Raw genomic sequence first — 25,854 nt, forward strand, 5'->3', positions numbered from 1 at the left:
GTGATTTTAGGGACATAAGCCACCTCAGAACTTGATGATCTGTGATTACTACGACTGGCACTCCTTCAATGTAACCTCTGAACTTTGTAACGGCCCACACAACCGCTAGAGCTTCTCTTTCTGTCGTTGAATAATTTCTTTCAGCGGCGGTCAGAAGGCGACTCGCATACTCAACGGGGTGTTCGTCTTCTCCCTCCCCCTGGATTAGAACTGCTCCCAAAGCGTAGCTGCTGGCGTCAGTTTTAATAATAAAAGGCTTAGTCTCATCCGCCTGACGCAGAATGGGTGCAGTCGTGAGACGATGTTTGAGTTCATCATAAGCCTTCTGCTGCTCTAAAGTCCATGTCCAAACGGCGCCCTTCTTAGTGAGTTTGGTGAGAGGTTCTGCAATTGCAGAGAAGTTACAGATGAAGCGTCGGTACCAGGAGCATGTTTGCAAAAAGGTGAGTAGGTGACGCAGGTTATTAGGCACTGGGAGACTAGCTATGGCAGCTGTTTTTTCTGAGTCAACCTTTAGGCCAAATGGTGTAATGTAGTGACCCAGATATTTTATAGTCGAACTACAAAATCTACATTTCTTCAAGTTCGCCGTGATGTTGTATTCTCGCATTTTTGTAAATATTTTCGACAGGTCTGCGAGGTGTGCATCGAAGGAGGTGGAGAACACAATCAGGTCATCCAGGTAAGCAAGGAGTTTGACGTCATTTAGGGTCACGCGGAATCGATCTATAAGCCTCTGGAAGGTCGCAGGTGCATTTCGCAAGCCAAAAGGCATCCGCTTGAACACGTATATCCCGAAAGGCGTGATGAAACCAGTCTTGTCTACATCTTCTTCTCTGACCTTAATTTGCCAGTAACCTGATTTTAGATCCAGGCTTGACATAAATAGTGTTGGCTTCGCTTCGTGAAGGAGATCGTCAATCCTCGGAATAGGGTAAGTATCGGCCACTGTGATTGAATTTAGTCGACGGTAGTCAACACAGACTCTGATTTCTCCATTCTTTTTGGGCACGAGTACCACCGGGGCTGCCCATGGTGTAATGCGGGGTTCGATTATTCCATCTTGTACCATTTCGTTGATTTGCTTACGTAAAATCTCTCTGCGGGGTGGAGATAACCGATACGGTGGAACTGAGATAGGGCCTTTGTCGGTTGTATTGATGATGTGTTCCACATGCTTTGCAGGTTCGCCATTGGGAATAAACACGTCTTCAAAGGACGTAAGTAAACATTTTAGATGTTCCTGTTGGTCAATACTCAACGTGTCATTTGGTGGTAGCTGTATGTCCAAAGCATTTATGCCTACATCAGTGCGATGGTCTGTAGTAGCTGCAAACAGAGTTCTTGAGCGTGGTGACAAATCTACATCCAATCTTTGTGCATTCTGCTTGGCATCTTCAAACATGTAGTCCAGCATGGGCGAGTAACCATCGAATAACATTTTTATCCGTTTCGCAGGGTGAGGTTGATTCGGTATCAAAGAATATGGTCTTGCTTCTTCAACAGTATCCTCTGGTAGACTTGCATCTCCTATTGTCTCCGGAATCGAGACGTCATCATGGTCAATATTTATCGGCGCAGGAGCAGTAGTAACTGGAGCACAAGCCGCATAAATCCCTCCAGCGTCTGTGGTTCCTCTCCTAGCTCCACCTGCAGTGCGAGTGTTGAATATGACAAAGTCCTCAGTAAACAACTCGTTCACATCGTCAGGGTCGTCAATAAAGTACCAAGTGAACTGTGGTACGTTCAGGACCATCATGGCCTGGGTTATAAACCCTATTCCCAGAAGCGTTTTGTTGTCCTTACATTCGGGTAGTACCATGAAGCTGGTTTGGAACACTCTTCGGTTCACTTCGACATCCACATCAACGACGTGAACGGTACGTTTCTTTGTGATACCATCCGCCAATGTCAGGTTAACATGTTCCGATCTAAATCTGTGCCCCTCTGCCAATAGACGACGATACAGTGAGTAAGACGCTACGTTAGTCTTAGCGCATGTATCTATATATGGGTAGCCTTTAATACCGCCAATCACAGCTGGTATAACTGGTCGAGGCTTGGTTTCAATGTGGACACTAAGAGCGCAAAATCCAACTTCTTCTTCTTTGATCGGTTTAGAGGCTTTGGCTGAGCAATTAGGACAGTTGGTACGTACAACGCCTGGTGTACCGCATCCGTAGCACGAAAACTTAGGTTGCGATGGTGATGGTGCTTGAGTTTGTGCCTGGTGAGATGTAGGATGAGTAGTGTCGTTTACTACCTTCTTCAGTCTCTTGCGACACTCTTCAATAGTATGACCTGGATTCTTGCAGAACTGACATCGTATCTTTGTAGGTTTGCGAGAAACATTAGGTGGATTAGTGCTATATGTAGACTTCTTCTCTCTCGAGACTTTCTCAATATTGTACGCCGACTCGATCAATTGATCGTAAGTATTAAAAGAATTACGCGGTGCTTTGTCTCTAATGTCCAGGCGGAGCAAGTGGTAGATCATATTTAACTTCTGGTGTTCAGGATGCTTGGGCTCAGGTAGCAAAGAAAACAACGACTTTTTCTTATCAAGGAAGGATTCAGTAGGCTCGTTGGCTCCTTGTTTGATGGTGTATAGATCTTCATAGATACTTTGGGCATTCATCATGGGTGCGAATTTATTCTTCAGCTGTATCTCAAATTCGGAGACAGTTTTTATATCCCCTTTGACGCCTCGCCACCAGAGTCCAGCTTCTTTGTGTAAGACCAGTGGTAAGCCCTTCAGAAAATCGTCGTCACTGATACCCTCAAGGTCCTTAAAAAGTAGAAGTGCAGAGAAAAATGCATCAACGGCTTCAGCTTGCTTTTCGCCATAGAAATGCACCTTGCAATCAGCCATGTTGCCTTTCTTCTTCCCATAAGTGAACGCGTTAATTAGCTCACGTTGCTGCTGCTGGTTGTGCTGTAGCAGTTCTCGGAATTGGTCTTGTGATAAAGCCATCTTCCGTCGAGGTGTCTGTACAGTAGTGGTGGTCTGTCTTCCTGATCTCGTGATGTATTGGGGCTGACTAGGCTTGCCCGCGTTGGTCGCCAGTGTAGTGAGTGGGGTCCTTTATAGCCAAGTCGAGCCGGTCGGCGAGTGGAAAGTAAACAGCCGGGATGTGAAGAAACGGTTTATTGTGCGGTTACGTACAATCGTCGCGTACAACTGAGCACTGTCCCTTTGTATGCTAGTCCTAGGCAGAAGCTGGCACACGGCGGAAGCAGTATTGAGAACCACGAGCAGTTTTATCCTGGTTATAGTAGTTACCGGAGCAAGCTACTATAGTAGAAGTAAAACTACTGAGGTAGGTATTAGAATACAATTGGAATATATGAGGTTTATCTTATTGGATCGGCAAAAACATCTCGTTACCGCGTTCTAAAATACCACTAGCGCCATCTCTTGAGGACTCGGGGTACTAATCGCATTTTACTTTTGTTTGTTGTTTTTTTTTATTTGCTACACTATTAATTTTCTCATTTCTTATGAAAAATGCGTCTGTTTTTTTTTTCTTTTTCTTGGCTCTACTATACTTAATAAGATATTTCTTTTGGATTCCAGTTGCGTGTACCAAGGACCTTATTTTATCCCGCGACGCGCTTACATAGCATGTTAGCTAGGCTTGCAGCCCTTTCACGGCAACCACTTTAACACATTCAGTGTATGAACCACATATGAGGCAATGAATTTGAAACTCATACGTACATGTCCCATATGTGGGGCACTAGGAAAAATGCGAAAATTCAACGGGAGACTTTTCAAATTGTTTTTTTCTTGCCATAGTTTGTGTATAATATATAAATTCAAACAGGCGCAGCGGTAAACGCGCTCGGTCTGCGATTGAAGTTAAGCAACTTTCGCAAAGGCCGGTCATAGGATGGGTGACCACAAAAAAAACCGGCTGCATTAGCAGTCGTTAATAACCATCAATCCGCACTGAGCTCGCGTGATGGTTTAAGGCCCGATCTCCCTATCCATCCACAGGGAAGGCCCGTGCCCCAGCAGTGGGGACGTTAATGGGCTGATGATGTGTGAGTGTGTGTGTGTTTATTGAAAAATGACATTGCACGTGAGGGGTCGATACCTATCTAATTTTCAGTTACACAGTGAACGTGTTAATTGACCAATAGCCGTACGATCTCTATCCACGGAGACAGCATTCGTTGCGTCTACTGGTAACTCTCGATATAATTCTCGCGGTTGCAATGCAGATCCTGCAGATGCGCTTATCTTCTCGCAGTAAAAGAAGGAAAAAAAAATTATAATAATATTTATATTATAGCCGTCCTTCAAATAAAAACACTTTGCACTGTTTAGTTATTTACTCAAGAAGTTAAACTATAAAATATAAAGTATAGTGTAAAATAAATCAGTGAAAATCAAATTAACAATATTAACAACAAAAACTATGGCGATCGGTAGCGAGCGGGCGGGCGGACAGTGCGCTTATTTGGCGCGCGATTAGCACCAATAGGTGGCGCGTTTATTTTACTCGCTATAATATTGTAAATTTTCTTGTATTCTAAAGCAATAAAGAGTATACAAACAAACAACAACAAAAAATATACTCACAGACAGTTATATTTGTCGTAGTGTTCGGCTTGGTTTTTGGTTAGTGACGTCACAGCTGCATGCAGGCACTCGTTCTGAAACAAAAAACAAACATTTTTATTTTTAATATATATATATATGTTTAGTATTAATTCACAGGTATTCTAGGCTACGTTCAGTCATGAGCAATATGATGTAACCACTTTAGAACCCTGTCGCACTATCATAGTGGACATTAAATTTAATGAGACTTACGGTTGAATTTGTAAAAAAACTTAATGTGACATGGTTTCAAAATTTATACATATTAGTCCTCGTGCCCGTTCACCAAAAATAATAAAGATGGTATTGTTCAGTTTAAACGTGATAAGTACCTATTTTCCCATTACTCGGGTAAGTACATAATCAATCGAAAATGCACTGTAATGGCAGCAGCGTATATAAAAATAATTCTTGCTTGATATTTGGGTCACATAACATATATTATTATGTTGCTACCTGTATTGCTTCTCTTTATTTTGATCAGAATAATAATGGGTGGAAGATGTAATTGTGCTTGGGTGTAATGAAAAGGGTCGTCTTTTATACCCAAAAACAAAGAGAAAAGATGCATTTGTTTGTTATCTACGAAATTAGAAGATTAAATGAAGCAAAATCTGTACAGCGCCATCTATTATATTGTTTTTGGGGAACGCAGCCTGAAAAGTCGCTCATTCGGCTTAGTAGCAGAATACCTATCATATATTTTGTAATCCCAATGTGGTCGGGGACATTTTGACATGTGTTGAAAACGAGCCACTATGAATTTTAATAAAGCCGTTGTGAAGAATTATGATCTATTTTAGACGAACTATCCAGTCCATATTTCTATGAAATGGAGCATGCTGACATATTTTACGGGTGAAAAAATGTATTTTTCGGTAGTTTTTTTATCGATGGTTTTATTTTGATAAAAAGTAATTCAAAGTATGAATTTTACATCGCAATTATTGAGTTAAGGAGCGGGGAGGGGTGAGGGAGGATGTTAGCCAAACCAGGTTGTAACTTGACTGAGACCCTTGTATCAATAGGTAGGACAAATAAGGGACTTTCCAGGCCATTTTTTGGGGAATGTCGCCTGAAAAGTCACCTCATTCGAAGATGACGTAGAAACAAAATATTGATTCTCTTTCAAGATACGTTAGACGTGGTGCAAGTGCAACTACGTCTTTAAAGAGACTTACATACAATTCAATACACGTAGAGCCGAAGTGTTTTGGGCCAAAGGAGTTGGCCAAACTGCAATAACGTAAGCGTGTGTATAACCCGTCCGAATTACATCAACACCTTACGTCAAGGTCATCTCGATTCATTCGAATTACAACGCTCTCCAAACGCCTTGAAACTTGGCTAACCACTCAGGAAAAGGGAGTGTGTATGAAACCGCACTGCGCTGCGCAGAGTATTTATTCTATGTAAACATGAACTCAAACTCAAAAATTACAACGCTTCGCCCGGAGTACCTACGAACTGTTATCGTTACTACGAACGTTATTCATTATCAGCGTCCACCTACATACCTACCTACCTATCTACCTACCTACCTAAAACTACCTACCTACCTATCTACCTACCTACCTACCTATCTACCTACTTACCTATCTACCTACCTACCTGCCTACGAACCATTAGGTATTCATCTTTTAATATTTCATTGCTTTTAATATTCATCATCATCTTCCTAGCGTTATCCCGGTTTTCACAGGGTCCGCTACCTGTCCTACCTAACTACCTAGGTACCTACCTACCTACGAATCGCTATTCATCTGTTTATATTTCATCGCTTTCTGTCGCGTGAAATGGCATTGAAGAAGCTCTATAAAATGACACCCCTATGCTAGGAATTAATATTCTAATGAGGACAACTCGCCTGCGGATTAGCTGAATATGCATGCATACATGTGAATGCACAGGTGAAATTCATATTTGCATTCATAAATAAATTCATAGGATTCCAAAACTGATATTTGAAATACTTTTATAGAGCTTTTTGTCACGAGAGCCGTCCGTTTGTATTTTTTTGTTTTTTTTTTATCGTCATTTTTCACGGTGGCAACTAAGATACAATGTTAAATGACGTCCGTCATTTTTAATATCACGTTCCTGAAAAAACCAGAATCGTTTTTTTTTGTGGTGGATCGTCTTATGAAGTTTGTTTTGAGGTTGGTAATCCACCTCAAAACCCGCACGATAGAATACGCAAACTGAAATACAGATTTTCAGTAGATAAAAAAATATTTTCTAAGAAACGAAACCCAAAATTACAGAATACAAGGTACTTACTTATGTACTAGTGGGTAAGTATAACATTATCATGCGAATAAATGACGTCATTATAAGTTTAAAAGAAAGCTAATTATAAAACTTTGGTAGCATGTTGTTCCCAAAAAGTGTGTTCGTTAAGCAGTTTAAAAATCATAATTTATTTATTTTATAACAAGCAAACATCAAAAAGACATCGTAAAAGTAATGTTTACTGCCTCATCTTACTTTTAAAGTGACAAGTTAAAGTAACACGCTTGTCCCTTGTTCGGAGTTTTTGTGAGAAAGAATCAATAATTTACCAAATACAAATGAGGGTAAAAGGTCAACATCGTCATCAGCCCATTAACGTCCCCACTGCTGGGGCACGGGCCTTCCCTATGGATGGATAGGGAGATCGGGCCTTAAACCATCACGCGGGCCCAGTGCGGATTGATGGTTATTAACGACTGCTAATGCAGCCGGGTCCAACGGCTTAACGTGCCTTCCGAAGCACGGAGGAGCTCGAGATGAAAACTTTTTTTTTTTGTGGTCACCCATCCTATTACCGGCTTTTACGAAAGTTGCTTAACTTCAACAATCACAGGCCGAGCGCGTTTACCGCTGAGCTCCTCAAAAGGGTAAAAGGTACTAAAATTGAATTTCAAAAAGTAACTCTTTATAACTTGGAACACGTTTGAAAAGACTCCGTTGCGTCGTAGCAACGCTATAAATTTAACCTACTAAGTTCCACGACGTTCACATTGCATTAAATGTAAAATAAGTTTAGTAAGCTTATAATTATATAGCAGCCTTACATTGAAAACCACGTAAGCGCTTTTGAAAAATCATATTCGGATGTTGTTTTTTGTTAACAAGACCTCGCAATGCACAGAGCTAGTTTTAAACCAGGTAAAGAATTGTGGTATTATTTTTACCCGGAATAAAAATAGTTGAAAGAAATCGATGTTTGTTGAATAAAAACCCATCAGAATCTGATTTTTCAAAGAGGCGCTTCCGTGGTTTTGAGATAATTACTGTGACATTCCACATACATACTTACTTAAAAATTTACGACATGTCACGCTTATAGACATAGTATATGTTGTGTGTAGAATGACGGAACTTCACAGCTGAGGCATCGCAACGGAACCGCAACGGATCGTGTGGTCTGGCCTTTCTCATAGTTCGTCCAGCTAGTCGTATGGTTTGCAAGAAAGGAATTACGTTCAATTTTTTCTGTAAGTAAGTTAACTGATTGAGACAATACAGCGCAATTGAATTGTCGTACAAAATATCTGCAAAAGATGCGTTTAAAATACAGAGATGGTATAAGTACCGATTATTTGAATAGGTTTTATTAATTAATTAATTATTTTTTTCTCTGTTTTGATATTAATTTTAAATAGGTACTTCTATCTTGATATTGGAGTCAACGTATGTAAATTTTATACATTTGTATTAAAAAAATCATATCCAAAAATATCTCTATTCAATAGGTAACATAGTTACAGTTTGAAACGTCATTTTTTACAAAACGAACGTCACATCCGCCTAAACTACTACAGCTTCTCACAACTTGCATGGCCGGGGAAAAGAAGCTGCAAAAGAACCTCGTATTTTTAATATCGTCATACAGGGTGTAAGTGACATCGCAACGAATACCTAGGGGGATGATTCAGCTCTTGATTCTGAGTCTAAGTAGAATTTTCCGTCGAAAAATTCATGAAAATTTTAGTGTTTTGTAAAATTATTTTTAGTTCCTTACATTTGTGATGGAAAATTCACGAAACACGAAACATTTGTGGATTTATGGTTTATTCTTGTTTTTAGTTCCTTTTTGACGAAGCCTGTGGTGGATTTAATGATCTTGTTTAAAATCTTTTTGAAATAATAATATATATATAAAATTATTATAACAAATTCCCAATTACTTAAATAAAAATTCCACTTGATATCAACTCAGAATCATGGTCTGGATTATCCCTCGAAGTTTCAGTTACTAACACTCTGTATATTATTGTTGTATGCAAATTTAAGAGGTTATAAAATATCATTCATCGCGCCGAACCCAAATCAAATAACAGACGACCCGTTAAATATGGAAAGGAGCCATCGATGCCAAGTAAGGAAGTCTTCTGTAGTCAGTTATAAATAGAAAATATTATAAAGCTTCAGTCGAGTAACCGGATAAATTGTGAAGTGACATAAGTGGTCGAGAAGTAAGGCTAGGGAAGCCTTACCAGTGTTGACAGGGTTACAGCTTCAGTACCGACGAGTAAGCAAAATCAATTCTATTTTTGGTGCAGTATTATGTTTTATTTAAGAATATAAATTGTGTTTTGTTTTTTTTAAATTATAGGCAACAGACTATTACATAGGACTTAGCTACCTACGACGCCCTATAAGATAATTAGATGATTTTTGATCTTGGTGTTAATTTTTTGTGTATCGAATTCTGCAAGGGAAGTTTACACAAAAGAATAAAATATTTTATCTATAGCACACAAAGGAAAAGAGAAACGGAAATATTACAATAAAATAGTTTTTATAAAAAGCAGCTTTATTTCAGACGGCATTACTCCCAGACAGCCTTTGAATAACAAGCGACATCGTGTTTTAATTTAATTAAAGAAAATCAACAGAGATCCCGACATCATAGCTGAAATTATAAAAAATAATCATACAAACATAACATTCAAAAATTTAGCAACAATACAAATGGGCGGCCTTGTTGCTCTAAAGCAATTACATACACTTTAAAAAAGTCAGTAATGGCTTGAATTTTAAATTAAAATGACACAGGGAGTCTTTCAATTAACTTTATTACTGGTTTTAATTAAAAACTGGGCATAAAAACAGGACACTAAAAGTTGAAGTAGGTAACCTTTGTACTCTAAAGCACCTACTGGTAAAAATTTGCCCTGAATAAAGGTCATTTCCACACTCTAAATGATAAGCATCTGGGACCCCAGAAACAATGAACGTGGATTTTAAAAGCGATAAAGCAATTAGTCTGCAATTACCTTATCTATAATAATGATGGTGGCTGAGTTCGAATAGGGACCGAGACCTACGAGGTATAACGTAGAACTCTTGGCCAGAACTCTTGACGAATTCCATTTTTTCCAGAAGTTTTGTCGTAGGACTCTTGGTTGAAGACTTCAACGATTGTAGAGGCAGAGTAGGAGCCATCGGTATGGTAATGCAGGACGGAAGGGGCAAGTCACAGGGACTGTAACCTGGAACCTGACAGTAGCGTAACTATCAATACTATTCAGATGCGGAGGACCAAAGTCCTAGTACGGCTTTGAAATAAACTACTTTTGGCGCCATCTCACTTGCGTCAGACAGAATACTGCGGGGCAGAAGGCAAGAGGGAAACCACTGCCATAATTTTTCCTAAAAAGTAGCATGGAAAATGCTACGCTGACGAGAGCGTGGCTCTTAAATCTTAAATTAGTGATATAGATACCCACGAAGCACGGAATCATCTTTCATTATCGGACAACCAGGTGATTCAGCAAAGACCTGGCCAAGCAAAGGACAGCCTCACAAAGTGGTTTAGTGGTCGACAGTGTCCCCATTGGGAATCAAACCTGGACCTCCAGATCAGACTAAAAACCACAACCTAACGTAATATAATACCTTAAGCGATCAATAAACACCGAATTGGAGGGAGGCTATAGAACGAAGAACGAGGGTGTATCAGGTTGCTAATGGACTAAAATGCTTTGATTTTTGCTTTTATGTACTATTTAAGGCGAGGAGTTTACTTAGTCTTTCATCATCATTATCTAGTTGTTTACTAAGGTTCAAATTATACGAAGAAAGTGCTTAATAGAATCTACATAGGTACCTTCATTTAAGATCGATTAATTCTTTAATCGATTTTAATGTGTTAATAGCAATAAACTGTGCATGAGGCAAATCGTCCGACTACGCAGTATCGGAGTCCTGATATTCTGAAGTATTTGTTGTCGCGAGCTGATCGGCCGCATCAATGGTTAGACCAGTCAGGCCCTAAGTCCAAAGGCACACAAGTAAAACTGTGACCTGCTTGTTTGTTTTTGCAACAGGTCTCTATGGTAATCGTTCGTCAACGTGCAAATTTTAGAATGGGTTTGCTTGGTGAGCTGTATCTAACGTATAAATTGGTAAAACTGTCTAACTGTATTAGAATGCGGTTCCATTGTAGTTTGATTGCAGTCGGTTTGCAGTTTCAATGCAATTATGCCGCCTGGCCACATGACCACGTCAGAACGTTGTTATCGTGGAAGGACACGTTGCAGTGTCTCGTCCGCGCGACGTTGCCGTTCCGTGCGAATAGACCACTTGTGTCAAGGAAATTGCATGCTATTGAGGTGTCTAGTCAAAGTATCGAAGCAAGGTCTTCGTTAACGATGTCGTAACGCAGTGACGTAGCTATTGCTCTTACCACAGCACGTGAACACTCCAACACAAACCTCGTTCTTACTTCATGCCGCCTAATGGGTAAGTGCGAGTGAGATAGACATAGTTTGCCTGCGCTCCCTTACTCCTGAACCAACCGCCATTTAGACTAAAGTGAAACCCAGCGGAGCATATCTCGGCATCGATACAAATTGGTGTGGGACGCGGAGTGAAGAGTGTCAGTTCGATACGTAGTATTATTCTTTATGCAAAGCTCACACGTTGGAGTGACTTTAGCTACTTGTAAGCTCTTAATGGAGACTCTTGCAGGATAAATTGGACACTTAGTTTTGAAATTAGATTATAAATAGATAATGCGCGTCACGACTGCATTTTAGAACTCCATTTATGTTAAGGTACGTGTGCAGATTGTTATAAAATTGGCTATACGAGCCATCACAGAGCACACCAGAGAGCAGACTTTCCAAGTTCTTGAATGACAACCGCCAATGAGTCCACCAGCTGTTGTCGCTGTAGTCGAAATTGACTGTGAAGCATCATCACCATCACTTGTGCAGATGACCTTGCAAGAAAGAATGTTTTACAGCTTACATTTCGATCAGTATGCACAGGAATTGCACGAACTGATTTATTTATGAGCTCACAAAACAGGTTGGGATTACAACACTTACAGTAGGTACAAATTAACTGTTTTGAACTAGATCCCAGGCCAGGACTTGTGTGCTCAGCGTAGCCAAATGGCACGAAGCTTATGCGTACATTTGCACAAGGTGCATTATTGTCAATTCCACCTACACCTTTCCACCATAGGACGCATTCCTTCGTTCACCAGTGGTCGGCATTCCTTTTGCGAACTGCTAAAAAATGAAATTATCTGCCTGCGTAGAATAAATTATATTATATGTTGTTATAAATACATTTCAGGACTGACCATTGAACTTGGCACCCATTTAGATCTCACTTCTTTTGTCGTTGAAATCAACAACCAAGGCATAGGTATATCATATTATTGAACTTGGCTCACATTTCACATTTATGTTTTTGACGGGATCTCTGTTACCATAGGATGTTAGTGGTCTTACCTAATGATAGGTAGTTAGGTACAATACTCGGAGCAAACTAGGCAACAATCCATATAAAATATAAACACGGAAAAAAGGTTAGACAGACCTTTACATACCCTGGTATCATACCTTTACGCCTGCGTAAAGGTATGAAAGAAAAATTACAAAGTCTCTTCAAAGGCCGTGAAGGGAACATGATGTAAATACTTGGGTACGTATTTGAATATCTAAAATTGAAATACTTTACGTAAAAATACCTACGTTCAGAATCCCTAAAATCATTATACCTAATGGTTTATAATACCTTAGCTTATAACGCCGACTTATAAAATACCTAAGTTTAAAAAAACTAATGGACTAAATGTCTAATGTAATAAAATATCTACAGTTATAACACCAACGTTTAAAATACCCAGTGGTCAAAATACCTAAATGATGCATCACTCGTGAGCGTTTTTCTTAAATAGTAGTTCGGGCGCCGCGAGCAAAAAAGAGGGTGGACTTATAAAATTTAAAAAAAAAAAAAAAAAAAAAAATCCTGAATACAGCCACGTGGATCTATTGCGAGCTATTGCAGAAAATCTGTAATGATTAATATGTTAGGTTTAATTTAAATAATAATTTGATTTATAAGATAAGTCAATTATCGTATAATTATCATCGGAGTTGTAATTTTTGTTGGTTATTATCGTACTTTAGTGTATTATTTCTGTACCTTTGTATTACTAAGTAGAAAATTACACTTTTATTTTTGATAACCATTATGTTGATTAAAATTTAATACTGTAATAGGTCGTGTTTCTTTTTGCTTATACCTTTTGATCTTCACATACTAACAGTATTTTGAATTTAGGTCAATAAACTTTGAGGTACATCAATTTAAGGGATTTTAAACGTAGATATTTCAAGTTTTAGCTTTATGAACTTAGGTAGCATAATCCATTTGACATTTTAAACTTGCGGTATTTTTAATTTAATTAGAAAAACCATTAGGTATAATGATTTTAGGGATTCTGAACGTAGGTATTTTTACGTAAAGTATTTCAATTTTAGATATTCAAATACGTACCCAGCCTCGATTATTGCAGACAACTCCTTAATTTATTTTAAGTAATAAGTACCCGTCATTTTATAATCAATCACATAAAGAGACTGACTGAGAATTTACAATGGTTATTTTTGCAATGAATGAGCGAATTAATGAATAATCCGGGCGAATAAAATAGCCATCTTGCTGATATGCAAACCTTTTGCCGTGTGCTGTTAAATTCATTCTTTCGGGTTATTGGCCAATGTAAAATTTTGGAAAAGGTTTTTTAAATTTCTGCATAAATAAAATAGACGTGTGTTCCATAAATTTTATGCCCGTCGATTACTCGTCCCTTTCCTTTTCCGCGGATAAGATAAAGACAGGTATAACTGAAAATAAATGTGTACTGGAATCGGCATTAACTCAATATCTCTATATAAATCAATTACACAAGACTTTAGGACTTTCCGAGTTTTTCATGGACTAAAAGTGTATGCATGGAGAAACGGGAAATACGCACGTTGTTATGTGCGTATTTTGTTCTGTAAGTAATTATTTAGAAAATATTATTATAGAAAACTTATTTTTAATTATTATAGAAAACATATATATAAAACGTTTCACGTTCCATCTCTTTCCAGGAATCCCACTTCAAGCTTTTCCATCAGGTCGGATTTAGGTCAAGTGCTAACCCATCAATAATACAAAAAGAAATTTCTCATTTCTCTTTGAACGTAAAGGTTCTCTCATACTTATAGTTAAGTGTGATTTTACGTTTTTCATTTCGCCAATGGTTGTTTATTTTTTGTTAATTTGAACACGCAGAGCGGATGAAGGATAATAAATAGTACTACGAAAACGGTATATACCTAGAGAGAAGATTGTTGGTTGGACTGGCAGTGAGAGATCTAGAAGGACTTAGTATGATCTATTCTGAACCGGCTAGCGTGTATGATACTATTGATGAATGTGAAGAAGCAAGAGAAGTATGACTGGATCGAAGGAAATAGAATACTTACTGTGGGAATATGCGTGTGTTTATGTATGTATGTAAATTTGGGCTATAAAAATAGACTAAAGACTAGCCTATTATACGTCAAACTGCTGGGTATAGGCCTCCTTTCAATCAACTGGAGGGGATGGGAGTATGAGGCATACTCCATTGCACTAACTGGCGCGCTTTTGCTTTTGCTAATTGATTGCTGAAGTGTCGGACGACGCTCAGTGGGTAGGCCCGCTATAAGGTGGACCGACGATCTGGTGAAGGTCGCGGGAAGCCGCTGGATGCGGGCAGCGCAGGACCGATCGTCGTGGAGATCCTTGGGGGAGGCCTATGCCCAGCAGTGGGCGTCGTACGGCTGATGATGATGAATTGATTGCTATTGTCGAAATCATTACAAACTTTTATATTACAGTGATGCCATCGTCCTTTCTGATTTTCCTTCGAAAATATTCTATTATACGAGATAATATTTCCATCGATAACTATGACAATGTCCCCAAGAGAACAAGAAAGCGTTGGCTGGGAGAATGTAGGAAATAGTTTATGTCAATTGGAAAGATAAAGTGCCTCAATGAAGGGAAAGATCGAGGAAAAGATAAGGAATGTTTATTTTAATATATGGATGGGTTTGATGCCCATTTATTAGTTGGTCTTGCTTACTGGAAACACATAAATTTATGAGGATATTAAATTCAATGGTTTGAACATTTTCAAAGGAATTGTACTAAAAAATTAAGCTTTTTCATAATAAGGCAAGGCACGACGTGGACAGTGCTATTATGCAGCACTGGACCCGCGTCCAACTTGCCAAAGACACTAAATTATATCGTCACTGGAAAGGCAAAATTACGTAAGCGCCAAAAGGCCATTTCGAGAAAAAGCCGTTTAAAGTTTCATTTTTTCGTTTTTTTATCATAACTTTTTACCCAATTATCCAATTTAGATGATGTCAAGGTAAGGTTACATTGTTTTTTAATTTTCTATGTCCAGCAATACATATTATAACTGTTGGATTGCTATTTTAGGATAAAGTGGCGCTTACGTAAAAATGACTTCAGTTTACAGTAAAGCAAATTTACTTAACCGCCATCTGGTTAAAATATTATTTGGAAGCAAAATTACTTACAGCTCTTAAGACAATGCATACGAGAACGACAATATTTCTTTAAATATAATAATACTGTAATGTTAGCGGAGTAAAAGTTACTGTAACGACTTTTACACATCTGCTCTCATTATGTAAAAATTGCCTAAAAAGTGATCGATTGATTATGTCAGTTCACCAAAAATTCTTTAAAGTAAGTTTTTGTAATATCTTACATGGGTAAAAAGACGTAAGAGACAAATAATTATTCTTAATACCTCCTTAAACTACTTATTACTTCAATTGATTTATAAAAATGGCTATTAAAATACTGAAGTGCCAGAAATAAAGTTTCATAAAATATAAATAATAGCGTACAACCCGTTATCTGTTTGTAAAAGTTTCTTTTTAACACTTTCAAAGACAGAACGTATACGGACGTTCCAATTCCAAGGTGCCATACTACCTATTATGAACCACCAATGACCCATGGTCTCTGTCCGTGAAAGGGTTAAACGGTTTTATTTAGCTAAACCCGTACGGTATATTTGTATCAAAATTAGATATTGCAATTTAAGTACCTTCCTGTTGTCAGATTGATCTGAAATTTGGTACGCACCTTTAATTCCGATGTCAATACAATATAATAAAATCAATAACATTATAAATCTAAGATGGCAGCCGGTACATAATGGGGGTAATATTTTTCCAAACCCCCTCAATATGGGTATCAAATGAAATAGCTACACAAGTAGAATACTGTGATTATGTCAAAATTTAAAATCCAAGATGGCCGCCGTTCCAAAATAGCGGACTAGGTACATATTTTTCCACAACCCCCTCAATATGGGTATCAAAGATAGGACTACACTAGTAGAATACTGTCATTATGTCAAAATTTCAAATCCAAGATGGACGATATTACAAAATGACTGAAAGAAGGATGTTGCCCTTAATTTTGTCATTGTCATCCACCGTCCATAATATGCAGGGCAGCACAGTGGATCGCTGGGTGGGGTCGCTCCGCGAAGCCTGTGAAATCCCCAGGAGGCTTCTGAGCTTCTGGAAGGAGATAGGTTGGCTTACGTAGTCAACAATTACACGCATAATGGGCCACCTTAGAGTCTAAATGCGGAAAACAGAGCCCACTAACATAACATAACATATGCAAGGCAGCACAGTCGACCATGCAGTAGTATATTTGGGCTTAAAATTGTTTGAATTAGGACAAGCATACGTGGCTCTAAGTCGAGTCAAGTCTCTGGAAGGGTCAAGTCTTTTTAATTCCTCAATAATTCCCCTTATTGTTTTTAAGAGTATTTACCACGAAGTTTAATACACTTTTCCATTCGCTCGAACCAGGTGTTATTTAACATTTATTCCACTCCAAAGTAGAAGTGTTCAAAATGGCTGACTTGAAAGCGTTGGCCGCTTCTTCACCGCACTGGAACCTTTGACCGCGAAGAGTTTCTTTTTTAATTTTAGGAAATGTAAAGAAATCATTGGAGCTTAGGTCAGGACTGTATGGAGGATGGTCAAGAATTTCTACGTTTTCCTGCTTCAAATAATCGTTTGACGAGCGGTGTGTGAGCTTGCGTTGTCATGGTGCAGCATCCTGCACTCCTGCGCATCATCATGCGTCGCTTTGGGTTAGATTTTCGAAGTTCGGCGATGACTTGTGGTATACCAATCTGCATTAACCGTCCTACGATCTTCAAGTGCAATTGTCGCAACATGACCGATTTTCTCCACGAAGGTAGCCACCATCTTCTTTGAAGTGCTTCGAGAGCGAACAACTTTGACTCGTTTTGGAAGACCCAAACTGTGGATTGTTGTTTGGAATCAGGATAATAGCATAAATCCAAGATTCATCACCACTGATGATGTCGTACACGTGATTTGACTCTCCTCGGTTGAACCTCTGAAGAGTTTTCTTACACCATCTGACGCGGGCTACCTTATGATCGTCAGAAAATGCGGGATGCAACGGCAAACTAGTTTTCTCACACCAAGTGCCTCATTCAATATCGTTTAAATGGTTGTCCCTGAAATGCCTAATACCGCCTCTATTCTCGGTATGTCACATGACGATTTTTGAGGATTAGTTATCTCACAGCAACGATATTATCTTCAGTGAATGCGGATGTCCACGCTCGAATTCTAAATACCACCGTTCGATGGCTCGCAGACATGGCACTTCATCGTGGAATAGAGATTTTAACTGTTTGAAACACTGAAGTCGCAGTAGGCCTCTTCGAAAGTTATAGAAAATTTTTCTTTGTAAGATTCATTTTCGGACGTGACCTGACAGATTCAAACCAACGCTGTGACTAAACAATTGCATTAATCATAATGCTTTCAATTGTTTTGATATTCGAAATTCCAACAAATTTGAATTTTGAGTTCTCAATTCAAAATTGGCGCTAAATATGCAAACGACAGAACTTAAAAAGTATAACAAAGTCGCTTTTTCTGTCCCTATATCCCTATGTACGCTTAAATCTTTAAAATTGCGCAACGGATTTTGATGCAATTTTCTTTAGTAGATAGAGTGATTCAAGAGGAAAGTTTATAGGTATGTATAATAACATCCAATAAATAGTGTAGAAATAATGTTATTTTTGAGGATTTTAATGTGATGTCGTAAATAATTTCATTTTTCCTCAGCATTGCATCCGAGCGAAGCCGGGTCGCTAATAAATTATAAAATCAATTCTAAAATAGTTTTACTTTTAGATCTATTGTTAAAAAATAACTTCCTGGGAAACTTACTGCTAGCCCACAAACTTGCTTAATAACAGCATAAAAATGCGAAGGCAAATTTACGTACACGCCTTACTTATTCTAAATACTGTAAGTCAAAATTACTTATACGCCATTCACTGCATAAACATGCTAAGACATTTTTTTCTTATACGCCTTACTTATTTTAAAAGCTGTAAATAAAAATGACTTATACATAGTCTATTTTTTATTTTCAGTAGTCCAAAATTACTAATAGAATTATACTTTTCAAACTATAGAATGCCAAATTTACTTAAAGTTAATATGTAGTTATTATATAGGACCACAATATTACTTATACAGCAGTCACGAAAAAAACACCAAAATCTTGTCGTTTAAGAAACTGGAATTGAAAAAAGTCAACTATTTTCAAATTTACGTAAGCGCCAAAAAAGTGCTCGTATCGCAATGCTACCCAGACAGATCGACGCAGAATGAAACGCTGATTCCGAATATATAAAAAACCCAAAATACCTATTTTGGCGCTTACGTAATTTTGCCTTTCCAGTGACGATATAATTATTTAATTGATTAATTAATTGTATTTTTTTACTAACATAGATATAGCCTCCTAAGGCCCACAGCCCTACTAGTAGTACTAATCCCATTGTTTAACTATTGTGTCTGGAAATCCGGGCCTTAGGAGGATAAGACTTTTGTTACTAACAATTGCTATGGGAAAACACCCGAAATAAATGTTTTTTTTTTTTATAATTCTCAACAGTAGCATCTCCCAATTTTACACCATCTGAAGAGTTTATTGTAAGGTTGTTTGTCGCGATACGAGCGCTGGAAACCAAAAGTATACCTAATCATTAATATCTACAACGTTAAAAAATTATAAAATGAGAAGTATATTCTTTATAATTATAAATAATTAAATACGCGTAAAGATTAAAATGCATAAACTAAAGCATATACCTTTAAAATGGTTCTCCTACGTGGTGGTAGTGGTGTTCTAATTGTAAGGAATATAGGGAACTCCCGTCCCCAGTCCCAGTGGCACAGCAAGTTGAAAGCTTCAACCAATAACCGTAAGACGTTGATCTGCATAGATAGCATTCTTTCTTTCTGACGTGACTTATATAATAGATTTGTTGCATATGCTATTAACTATTTGGCTAGAAAAATACGGAAAAATGCAGCTCATCTGGTACAAAAAGATTGTCGCGAACCTCGGCTTAGGTTGTCTGAGAATTTGAAAAAATCAACCTTCTATATTGGACCAATAGCGATAAGCATTTATGACGGAAATCGTAGCGGAGTTGGTCCTGTAGTGGCTAAGTTGCGTCTATTGGTCGTAACCCTGGATAATTCGCTCAGCGCGGTGGCCCAGGTCAGAAAGCAATCATGTTTATTATTACTGAAGTCATAAAATGATATAAAGATAATGGCTAAGGTTGGAAGCATAACCGTTTACCGCATGGTATAAGAAAACCAAGCATGCTCAATCCTATGACAAGCTGCCTACCAAGCTGCCATTGCTAACCCTTTGATGACGTAAGTGTTACCATTATGTTGCCATAAAATTGGTATCTCCAACACTCCAGAGACGAATTTTTTTTTGAAAATTAAGTGAATTACTAACTAATGTATTTAATCGGGGTGCACGGCAGTGCCCCCGCCAAGTCGACCGCGAAGCAAACACTACCACTCCTTTACTGGAATCATTTGGCCGCATTTTCAGTCTATCCAGAGGTTCTTATCCAGAACGCAGGAATTTTCGTTATTACTATTATTTGTCACATATATAAAAAAAAATTCCATGAATGCGTGCACGTCAACGTGTGACATGAGATATGTCCACGTCTCCACGTCATGGCGTCTTAACGTGTAACATTGTCGTGAAACGTGGTGATTTGAGCCGGGCCACGCCGTCGGCATCGTGATTTGTCACGTTGACACGCTGTGACTTGAGGGATGTAAAGTCACATCTCGAAGTCGACACTATTACGGGCCCAAGATGATCAGTTAATAAACGCTATCCAAAAAAAGTAAATCGCAAAAGGTAGCTATGGATGCGATTAAATCGGCGGTCTATCTGAATAACATAATATAAGCGACTATATCCCAATGGAGTAGTCAGAGGTACTTCCATCGCAAGATGAACTAAGTACCCACACCTCACCGACTTTACTGTTTGACTAACGTGACGGGTGGTGAGCCGAAAAGACGCAATAAGCAGACCCTACCATCTTCTTCTTCTATCGTGTGGGTTTTGAGGCGAATTACTAACCTCATCAACCCTGGTGTCAGGGTTACTATTGAGCCGCCAAAGGCCCCTGACATGACTCATTTATAACGACTACGTACCCTACCATTAAGCGGGAATAATGCAACTGAGAGAGAGAACAATTTTAGTTTAGTGGTTAGGCTCACGATATGAAGGTCCGGGTTCGGTCCCCGATGAGGACATTGCCGAAATCACTAAGTGAGACTGTCCTTTGTTTGGCTAAGACATTACAGGCTGAATCACCTGGTCGTCCAAAAAAGCTACATGAATTTTAAGCCGTTAAGCCGTTGGTTCCGGGCTACTGGCCCAAACTCCTTCAGTAACCGGCAGTGGAGAAGCGTGATAGAGTATGTTCCATACATCCTCCGGTTGATTGAGGGGAGGCCAGTGCCCAGCACTGGAACGTATATGTACATACGTATATAGGCTATTTATGTTTGTATGTGATTTGGGACAGGGCATTTTTGTCTTACTTGTACAAACTTCCCGTTTTCTTAACACCACGAACGGTATGAAAGTAACTAAAATACTAAACTCTTTAACCTTTATCCTTGATCGTTTTGGAACCTTATTTTCTGTAACGTATTATTCCGACCTGAACGCTCGCAAAAGGCATTCAATTAAAACTTTATCCCTTCCACGTTTTGCGTCGAACAACGATAAAAACGTAAACTCGCAACTTTTGTATCGGATTCAATCGGTTTATGGAATTGTGTAACTGAAAAAATATTTCTCTAAAGTTAGCGAGGCCCAAAAAAATTGCCGAGTTAGTTACCATAAATTAATTCAACGACTTTGGCAATTTTTATTATTAAAGTTCTCATCAGAATCACTGAGATTGATTTATCAACAAAAAGTGTCTATTTTAAAATTCTTTTAAGTAAGTACTTTAAATTCATTCTGTTTAGGATTCCTTTAAAGATAAAACTTCGTGTCCAGTAAATTTTTAGGGTTGTAATATAAAGAGGTAGGTGCTATCGGGTTTCTCCGATGGTATTCACTACTTCGCCGCACAAATGTGAAACGGTGAAGGCTAAGGAAAATTGCTTGAGTATCATTGCCTGATATTCCTAAATAAGTTTAGTTGTAAAAGCGTTACATTCACGATCCAGAATTCAATTCCCGGTGGAGATATTGTTGAAATCACATTGTGATTGGGTCATTGCTAAATAATTGCTAAATATCCTGATTGTCCGAAAAAGTAACATGATTCCGAGCTTCAGAAGGCACCTTAAGCCGTTGATCGCGGCTACTAGCCAAACACCTCTACCAACAAGCATTGTTGTGGAGCATACTCCATACCCAAGAGTGTGACCAGTAGTGAGACATATACATTTAGGCTGCTTAGGTTATTATAATAAATATTAGGAACAAAAATCCGGATTCTTAAGCGGCTCCTATGCATGCGAAGTTGGAAATAATAGGAAAAGAAAAAGTATTAAGCGGTAAAGTTTCCGAAATGATAGATTTATGGACGAAAATTAATGTTCTAGAAACGCATAGCATTTTTTCGGAAATTAAATTTATTACTTTCCGTTCAAAGTTTTGTAAAAGATGAACAATGGAGGGAAGATTCTGGCGTAAGTTCCGTATTTACGACCACAATTGGGTAATGTTCAGCAAACTTATGGACAAAAATTCAAGACCGTTCCATATTTAATCTCCTTTAAATTCGGTACTTACCTGTAATATTATTTTGAAAGTAATTGTTGCTTTTTTCACGCTTATACCGCTGAACCAATTTAACTGAAAGCCGTTATGGTAATATATTGAGATCCAGAAAAAACACACATTAATTTTTATCTCCGAGAAAAGCGATAGTATAAAATCCAGCAAAGAATAAAAAATAGTTTTTATTTCCCAAATCATCCCTTAAGGGGATAACAAATGGGATGAAACTTAGTAAACTCATATAATTATATTCTTAAATACTACCTCTAAAATACAGACAGGAATATGACATAATTATGTTATTCTAACGGCCAAGTAAGTACCTTCTCATCAAAAAAATCGAAACACTTCCGTTTTCATTGTTTCTGTCCGAATTTAACACAAAAAAGAATTCATACGATGAAAAAAAATACATAAATGTATAGCTGGCAGTTTGGCCATTACAGTAATAAGCGAAAATTCTAAATTCAAAATTAGAATTTCATTTGTTTACCTTATAAACGAAATGAATCACTGTTTTGAGACAAATGTGTGTTTAGGGTTGGAGTACATTTAGCGTTTAAAAACTAAAAATTGGCGCCTATCCTTAAACTTTTTGTTTTTTATTTCAATACTGTGACTTTGGGACGTCTGAAAAAAGGTTTTTGTTCTAAAACGTATGGATACTTCGCCCACAGAAGCCGCCCAAGTTGTGGCATTGCTGGATTCTGGCCTTAGTCAGCGTGTTGTGGCTGCAAGACTGCATCTAAGCCTGTCATCTGTTCATAGAGTCTATAAACGTTATCGGGAGACTGGTTTGTTCACGCGCCGTTCAGGATCTGGCAGGAATCGGGTCACTTCTGAGCGAGATGATCGATTTATTGTAACAACTTCTTTAAGAAATCGACGCCTTAACGCTTTTCAACTGCAGCAGCGGCTTCGTGTTGTACGAAGGGTGGCTGTAAGTGACTCTACAATTAGAAGAAGGTTGAAGGATCGTGGACTGGTACCGCATAAGCCAGCAAATGGGCCGAAATTAACTGCAGACCATCGAAGAGCGCGCCTTAACTTTGCACGTGAGCACCTAAATTGGTCATACCTACAGTGGAGCAAAGTTCTCTTTTCTGATGAGTGTAAAATTATGCTGTATGGTATCGACGGAAGGAACAAGGTCTACAGAAGAGACGGAGAACGCTATGCACAATGCTGCATTGAAGAAAAGGTCAGCTATGGTGGCGGTTCGTGGACGGTTTGGGGAGGAATCAGCGCCGACGGTAAGACAGAGCTTGCTTTCGTGTCTGGGCCACGTCTGCCTGCACTAAACTGTCATCGGTACGTCGAAGAGTGTCTCGAGCCTCATGTGATGCCCTATGCACATTTTGTTGGCAACGGCTTCATATTCATGCACGACAATGCTAGGGCTCACACCGCGGGCGTCGTACGAGATTATCTTAACGAAGTCGATATCTCTATTATAGAATGGCCAGCAAGAAGCCCGGACATGAATCCCATTGAACATCTGTGGGATGAATTAAAGAGACGAATTCGAGCAAGAGATCCTGCCCCAGAAACACTTAGCCAGCTGCAAGATGCAATCCAAGAGGAATGGGACAATATACCACAGCATGTGATCGTGACTCTCATCCGATCGATGAAGAACCGTATGGAAGCAGTAATTAGAGCTCGGGGAGGGAATACAAGTTATTAAATAAACGTTTTTTAGCTTTTTTTTTCATTTACGTGTGTTGTTTTATCCATTTCCTTTATACTCCATACGGAATAAAAATGACTCATTTAACAAAATACGAAACCTATGAAAAATTCATTTAAATTTAGAACATTAACATTAAGATTTGATAAGCTCATATTACTCACTATTAAACGACATTTAACATTTATTCCTAAATGTACACATTTTTCTGATAATCCTGACAAAACGTAAACTTGCAAGGTGTTTCGATTTTTTTGATGAGAAGTGTATTACAAAAATGAATGATTCGTGGTTTACCCATAGGCAGAATATCTTATTGAAGACTTGTAGTTTTTTTTTATTTATAAATTTATCGTTACAAACATTATTAGTATGACGTCGTTACACCCCAAGAGGGTTGGTTCCGACACATCTGTCCATCCCATACGCTAGAGGCGCTGTAATATAACCCGTGCGTATAAATAGACATCCTTTAAAAGACTGCATACATAAATATAGGCGCTTTTCCTGCAGGCATAACTTGGAAGTGGTATTCTTATTCTCCTTATATGTATTATATTGGTAGGCTATTTGTATATATGCGTGTATATATGCGTGTATATATGTGTGTATGTTTATATATATTTATATTATTTCTTTAGATAAGTTATATATTATTTACTATCTTTTTTTTTTGTTATGTTGGTATCATTATATGTTTATTACACCAGCCCGTGCTTCAATGAATAATCTTCTTTCACCCTAAGGTTGCCTGGCAGAAATTGCTGTTTAGCAATAAGGCCGCCTATTGTGCTTATGTTTTATTTGTATGTTTATGTCCTTTATATATGTTCTTGTGCAATAAAGTATTATGGATTGATTGTATTGATTGAAATGTGTCTACTGGATTCAGAAAAGGAATTTACATTCCTACCCATGGTAGAGCCACTGATCCAACTGGGCACCCTAAGGCCTGTTTTCTGAATTTTTTGCACCGGTCAGAACCCTCAGCGCTCGCCACTTGTCCGGCCAAGTGGTGAATGCTATCTGAAGCGAGCTTACAAAAAGTCACGTTTAAAAAACCATTCAAATTCAAAAATATCATACCAGTACCTACCAGTTTCTTTTGTACCTTTAAAATGTTGCATCTGTTGCTTCTGGATAAGTCCGAACAAAACCAAACAATATTAAATCGTTTTTTTTTTTTCGGGTCCCTGCGATACAGGCTTATGCTTAGTGCAGGGTCCGCTGTTTTACCTGTCTATATGTAGATTTTCTGAAACTACCTCATAAAACCAATTTTTGGTAACAGATTACTTTTGTAAATCTCTTTTTTTTTAAATAAATATTTTTTAATAATAATAATAATAATAAATTTTAATAAATTTGTATTAGGAACTCCAACAGTTTGTTACAATTTTTCTATTTCTATCTTTATTCAGTAGGTAAAATAATTACACTTTGAATCGCCATTTTTTACATAACGAACGTCTCATCCGCCTAAAACTACTGCAGATTCTCACAAGCTGTATAGCCGGGGAAACGAAGCTGCAAGAAAAACCTCTACACTGGGCCCTAGGCGTTCTTTAAAAAAAAAACATTAAGTATTGTTATACAATTGAGTAATTTAGCTGCCTAATATCAGGGGGGTTAAAATGGCCACATCGAAGCAATTCATCTAAGAAAGCATTATTGCAATTTGACATTTACGCATTTAAAAGTAACTGCGCAATGCAAACAAATGTCAAATAGCAATATTGCTTTCTTAGATTAATTGCTTTAAAGTGGCCATTTTAACCCCCCAGTTCTCAGACAGTGCATTCATATCTTCTAAATAATCACTAACTTTATAATTCGATTAGGCATCATAGATGTGAGTGTATTGCCTGACCTTATGAGTGCTGATAACTATGACGTGCTACGCTGCTCTGTTTCCCTGATAGTGCTGACACATCCAATTTTGCCTGACACGCACATTTACACTTTGAGCACCGTCCAGACACTACACAGTAACCGTTATTAACGGCCGCAGGTGGTCTGGCTTTGAGCACAACGC

The 25,854-nt window shown here is 38.2% G+C and overlaps 1 protein-coding gene across 1 annotated transcript in view; it reads right to left on the reverse strand.

The window, feature by feature from the left end:
* The window catches only part of LOC126375657 (head-specific guanylate cyclase), a 143,891-nt gene that overhangs the window by 68,284 nt on the left and 49,753 nt on the right, over nucleotides 1-25,854 (reverse strand). Inside the window, exon 3 of the mRNA XM_050022707.1 lies at nucleotides 4,589-4,662. Within this exon, the coding sequence (XP_049878664.1) occupies nucleotides 4,589-4,662 (74 nt within the window). The remainder of the gene's footprint in view (nucleotides 1-4,588; nucleotides 4,663-25,854) is intronic.

The sequence above is a fragment of the Pectinophora gossypiella genome, chromosome 19 (assembly GCF_024362695.1).
Source record: "Pectinophora gossypiella chromosome 19, ilPecGoss1.1, whole genome shotgun sequence".
In the NCBI taxonomy this organism is placed as follows: Eukaryota; Metazoa; Arthropoda; class Insecta; order Lepidoptera; family Gelechiidae; genus Pectinophora; species Pectinophora gossypiella.